This window comes from Mus pahari, chromosome 6 (genome assembly GCF_900095145.1).
Source record: "Mus pahari chromosome 6, PAHARI_EIJ_v1.1, whole genome shotgun sequence".
Classification (NCBI taxonomy): Eukaryota; Metazoa; Chordata; class Mammalia; order Rodentia; family Muridae; genus Mus; species Mus pahari.
In genome coordinates this window covers 41,157,553-41,163,897 of record NC_034595.1, presented here as the reverse complement: position 1 = coordinate 41,163,897, position 6,345 = coordinate 41,157,553, and the positions used below count along the sequence as shown (strand labels likewise).

The following is a 6,345-nucleotide window of genomic DNA, read 5'->3' as shown; positions in this document are numbered from 1 at the left end:
GAATTTATGAAATTCTTAGGCAAATGGATGTATCTGGAGGATATCATCCTGAGTGAGGTAACCCAATCACAAAAGAACTCACTTGATATGCACTCACCGATAAGTGGATATTAGCCCAGAAACCTAGAATATCCAAGACACAATCTCCAAAACACAAGAAAATCAACTACAACATTAATGTCCCCTCTATGGCTTCTTGGTGCCCACCTCTACAACTACAATCTGCCCCAAGGGCACTGCCCTTGTCTTCCTCCTTAGCATCTGTCATGTAGATATCACTCTGGACAAACACATACATCTGGTTAAAATTATTCAAGCACCTGAAACCCACAAACCTGAGCCCAAGAATCCACAATTATTTAGTAAACTCAAGCCAACAGCTGTAAACTGCTCAATATTTAGAATTAATTTTAGGGGGCTGGAGAGATGGCTCAGTGGTTAAGAGGACTGGCTGCTCTTCCAGAGGACCCAAGTTTAATTCCGAGCACCCACATGGCAGCTCCCAACTGTCTGTAATACCTGCTTCAGATCAAACATCCTCATACAGACACACATGCAGGCAAGACACTAATGTGTACAAATAAAAATTAATTAAAATTAATTTTAAAACTCACATTGGTTACATGGCATTTCTATGTTCTTATGAGCGGGATTTTATAAAGATGCCCAGACTATCTAGGCCTCTCGAGAAACTAACGCAAGCAAGTCCTACTGAAGTAGCTTTGCCAAGAGTTCATTTCTTTACTGGCGATAAGACAGAAATACACTAGAAGCAAGTAACACACAAGCCTATGTTCAGTGTTTGAAAGGTTTGTTTATAACTTACATATTTACTCAGTATGGGAAAATACACTTAAAATCTATTTTATACGCATATTTGCATACACCTACATGCATCCTATTATTTATTCAAGTAGTCACATTTAGAAGAGTGGAGATATATCCAAGCATTGGAGAAAGAACTTTGGGCTTTGGTAGGCAACCAGTTTTGGTTCAAAGCTCTCTCAGTGACTTTCCTTCTGGCCTCCCAAGTCATCCAGCCCACTTGAAGACAGGATTCCCCCTCCTCCGCATCGGTAAAGCACATAATGAAATAGCTACGTGCTCGACAGAGCTGTTAAATATGCCTCACTATCATTCCGTTCTTAGTTAAAAGAGAATTTTCTGGGGCTGGTGAGATGACTCAGTGGGTAAGAGCACTGATTGCTCTTCCGAAGGTCCTGAGTTCAAATCCCAGCAACCACATGGTGGTTTATAACCACCTGTAATGAGGTCTGACGCCTTCTTCTGGTGTTTCTGAAGATTAAAATAATAAATATTTGGGCTGGAGTGAGCAAGGTTGACCAGAGCAGGGGTTGTCCAGAGTGAGCAGAGGTACCAAAAATTCAATTCCCAACAACTACATGAAGGCTCACAACCATCTGTACAGCTATAGTGTGCTCACATTCATAAAGTAAATAATTTTAAAAAGAGAGAGAGAGAATTTTCTATCTTCTCTTGATAGCTAACAAACTGTGGACCAACACAGCACCCCAGGCTTCCACTCTGAGCTCACAGATGAGGTCTAAGGAGGGACCCATCATTACCCAGAGATGCACACATTTTCCTAGGGCTTGCCTCCAGAGCTCTTAGTAGGTTTTTCCAGAACAAATGAAACACCAGTGTAACTTAAACAATCGTTTCTTCCCCGAGCTTGAAAACAAAAAAAAGGCAGCTCTCTAGCAGTGACCACACACCAAGGAAGGAGACTTGTCTGAAATTCATAGGGAGGGACAATTAACAACTCCATTTTAGTATTGCTGGCTTCCAAGGGCCTTCCACTTCACTGTTTTCCAGACAAAGCTTTGAAAAGTCCCCTTTCCATGTCTTTTTTTTTTTTTTTTTTTTTGGTTTTTCGAGGCAGTGTTTCTCTGTATAGCCCTGGCCGTCCTGGAACTCACTTTGTAGACCAGGCTGGCCTCGAACTCAGAAATCCGCCTGCCTCTGCCTCCCAAGTGCCATATCTTACATAATAAAATCAATACATGTAAGTGTGGGCTGGCCCGAGACTTGTTCCCCACCACTAGACCATGCAATCCTTCTAGAAGGTACCACCTGTTGACATGCTTGAGAGAGTCTGCCTGTGGGCGACACATGAGCAGGGGAGTTCCTCACGACGGTGCTTTCTTTCTGTGCAGTGGTAGACCCCACTAGCTCTGTTTGGGGAGTGAGTAGACAGGCACAAGTAACCGTATTAGTCCAGGGATGCCAAACCTCCCCTCCACAGAAAACCAACTGCTCCTACACAAGGATCTGTCATGGACAAAGCATCTTATTATCTGATCACTGGAAGAAAGGAAATCATGAAAGGAAACTGGTTTTTGTCGTTAGGACGGAAACGGAACCTTCCGAGTCGGGTAAACCGACCATTTTACAGACTGAAGTGGGAATCGAGATCTCTGAATTCCTAAGTATTTGAAATCTGAACTTATCTTAGGGCCTCGTGTGGCAAATAGAGTCCTGAGTCTACAGACGTACAACTCACACCTGCATTATTACCTGTTCCCAGACTTTAAGTTAAATTTAAATTCTCTCGAAGTGGTAATGTTTAAAAATAAAACAAAGCCAAAAAAAACAAAAAACAAAAAACCAACAACAAACTTTAAATATTTTACCTTGCAAGAAGTACGCAATCAACGTTCTTTATCTTTCCCAAAATTAAGGCGTCAGACGGCTGCATGCAATGGAAAAAAATAAAGCGTTACAGCTTAGTAATTTTAAAACACGCAAAGAGCTCTTAAAAGTTAGAATCATTAAACAACACGACAGACTGGTGGGAACTTGAGAGTGTGATGTTACAGCACAGGGAAAGGAGTTTAGATCTTTAATGATTGACATTATCACATTATCAGTCAATAAATAGTGACTGAGCTCTCCGCTAGCACGGACTCCGCAGGTTCTGAAGGTAGAAAGAGCACCAGGGGACCAACCTTACATGTGTCGATGGCATTTGGATGGTTCTAGACAACGGTGTGAAGGGCAAGGCTGAGGGTTTAAGAAAACACTGCGGGGGCACCAAGAGGTCAGTGACAGAACCGCGTGCTTGTGATGTCCAGGCCTAAGACGGCCACTTGAAGTGTCACAGGGAAAAGACTGGAGAACTAATGTCCGTAAGAAATCCCAAGGCTAAGAGCAAGATGAGAAAGTCCTTGGAAGAGCCCAGGTCAGGTGAAGAACTTAGCTGAACATGAGGGCATGGCTGGGCTGCAAGCTCTTGTCAGAGGGCTTTCTGTCAGAAGAATGCCCGTGACTGGAGGGATACTATTATCCGGCTCATCTGGATCAGAAAATGTCACTTTCATACTGACTCATCATCCAGTCAGTCACCAGCCTGTGGTGCGACCTGGACTCTAACTTAGAAACAGATTTGAATGGAAAATGAACATCTTGACTTCTAGAAGTGTAAACCAAGAAGTCATGTCACATATGTGTTCAAAAGCCATGTCATCGGTCCCCTGTAGCTTAATGGAAACCTCAGCTGAGGAAATCCAGGGCTAGGACCTCTGGCCTTGTAGGCTGTCCACACAAAACCAACTGTTACCCTTAAGTTAAAAAAAAAAAAAAAAAAAAAAAAATCAAGCCAGAGGCCTGCCAGCAGCAGTGACAACCAGGTGACACCCCCCCTGTCCCCAATCCCCTGCCTAGAACTCTTCACCCAAATACAAAAGAATATACCTTCTTCTTAGCACCTCAGGGAACATTCTCCAATATTGGTTATATAGTGGGTCTCAAAGCATGTCTCAACAGATCCAAGAAAAGTGAAATAAGCCCTGCATCTCATCAGACCACCATGAATTAAAGCTGGACTTCAACAGCAACAGAAAGCCTACACCCTCGTGGAACAACTCTCTCCTCGGTGAGCATGGGTCAAGGAAATAAAGGAATTAAAAACCTCCTGGAATCCAATGAAAACGAATGCACAACATACCCAAACGGTATGCTCAGGGGGAAAGGTCACAGGACTGAGCGCTTCCTAACGGATTTAGCGAGACCTCACGCTAGCAACGTAACAGCACGGTACACACAAAGCTCTGGAAGAAAAGAAGCAAACCAACCCAAGAGGAGTAGACTGCAGGAAAAGATCAAACTCAGGGCTGAAATCAATGAAATAGAAACAAAGAGAGCTATATAAAGAATCAATGAAACTAAGAGTTGGTTCTTTGAGAAAAATCAACAAGATGGACAAACCCTTAGCCAAACTAAAAAGCAGAGGGAAAATATCCTAATTAACAAAACAAGAAAGGAAAAGGGGGGTGGGGGGCATAACAAGAGACACCAAGGAAATCCAAACAATCATTAAGTCTTTTATTTCTAAGAACAGTCAAAAGGACAAAACGGCAGCCTACAGCACGGGAAAAGATCTTCGCCAACCTCACATTTGGCAGAGGACTGATATCTAAAATATGCAGAACTCAAGAAACTAGATACCAACAAAACCAAATAACCCAATTTAAAAAACTGGATCCATTGCTAATCAGGTTTCTCAACAGAGGAATCTCTAATGGCAAAGAAGCACTTACAGACATGTTCCATGTCCTTAGTCCTCAGGGAAATGTAAATCAAAAGGTCAAAATCTGAGATTCAACCTTACACCTGACAGAATAGCAAAGGTCAAAAACTGGGGTGACAGCACGTGCTGGCGAGGATGCGAAAACTGGGGTGACAGCACGTGCTGGTGAGGATGCGGATCAAGGATGTTCTAGCCTCCATTGCTGGTGGGAGTGCAAACCTGTACAACCACTTTGAAAATCAACTTGGTGTTTTCTCAGAAAACTGGAAAGATATTTACCTCAAGACCTAGCAATACCACCCCTGGGCATATACCCAAAAAAATGCTCCATCATACCACAAGGACGCTTACTCAGCCATGTTCACAGCAGCTTTACTCCTAATAGCCAGAAACTGGAAACAACCTAGATGTCCCTCAACTGAAGAATGGATACAGAAAATGTAGTACAGCTACACAATGGAATACTACTCAGCTATTAAAAACAAAGACATGAAATCTGCAGGCAAATGGATGGAACTTGAGAATGTCATCCTGAGTGAGGTAACCCAGATCCAGAAAGACAAACATGGTATGGACTCACTTATAAGTGGATATTACTCATAAAGTACAGGGTAGCCATGCTACAAATCACAGAACCACAAAAGGTAGGTAACAAGGACGGCCCAAGGAGATCACACTTGAATCTTGCTGAAAAGGGGGAAATCGATTAGGCATGGTGGGAGGTATAGAAGGAGTGGACTGTGTAGGAGAGGAAGAGTGGAAGGGTGGGGTGTGTGTGTGGGGGGGTGTGTAGGAGGGAGGGACTGGACCAGAGGAGGGAAAAGATTTGATACAGATGTAAAGTGAATAAATAACTTAGTAAAAACAAAGCAAGCCAGGAATAAGCCACAGCCAAGCCAGCACTCTGTCAGCCGGACATTAACCTTGCCAAATGGAGTATCCACATATTTTTCAGTTCTTCCTTCTAAAATCTCAGGATCATCCAAGCCTGTTCCACCAATTATTCCAATCTAGGGGAGAAAGGAGAAGAAAGAAGATGGTCACATCTGGTCATACTTCATTTTAAGAAAAGATACTGAACCGTATTTACAGGCCCATTCCCATTCCTACCAACCCCCAAAGGGAAACAACTCTGAAAATTACGAAGAACGGTACATCTGTAAAGCCCTTTTATTAAAAAGAATCAAAGCAAAAACCCCCAAACAAAACAATAAAACTCAATGGTCTTTTCTATTCTATTTTTTAAAAGATTTATTTATTTATTTTATGCATATGAGTACACCACCATTGCTCTATCCAGACACACCAGAAGAGGGCACTGGACTCCATTACAGATGGCTGTGAGCCACCATGTGGTTGCTGGGAATTGAACTCAGGACCTCTGGAAGAGCAGTTGGTGCTCTTAACTGTTGAGCCATCTCTCCAGCCCCTTCTGTTCTTGACATAGCCAAAACATAGGCCACTGTTTTTGACTGCACCACATTTACCCCCAATTAAGTCACAGATAAGCAGAATATGACTTTTAGGTTAGAAATTGAGCCCAAAAGTTATAGAAATATCTTTCTGATCAAGGCTGCTTCTCACCACATTTACTATGGAGTAAAGAAAGCTAGACATAAAAACTTAGGCCTTTTTCTTTGATAACAGTTTCTTTTAACTATACCATGATATTGTATAAGAAATTTTCTTTGCAGCCGGGCATGGTGGCACATGCCTTTAATCCCAGCACTTGGGAGGCAGAGGCAGGAGGATTTCTGAGTTCAAGGCCAGCCTGGTCTACAAAGTGAGTTCCAGGA

General features: G+C 42.6%; 1 protein-coding gene across 1 annotated transcript in view; it reads right to left on the bottom strand.

Annotated features, from left to right (window-relative positions):
* Positions 1-6,345, bottom strand: part of Mtap (methylthioadenosine phosphorylase) — a 48,844-nt gene that overhangs the window by 25,340 nt on the left and 17,159 nt on the right. Inside the window, exons 4-5 of the mRNA XM_021200196.2 lie at positions 5,473-5,559; positions 2,655-2,713 (exon numbers count right to left, since the gene is read on the bottom strand). Coding sequence (XP_021055855.2) covers positions 2,655-2,713; positions 5,473-5,559 — 146 coding nt within the window. The remainder of the gene's footprint in view (positions 1-2,654; positions 2,714-5,472; positions 5,560-6,345) is intronic.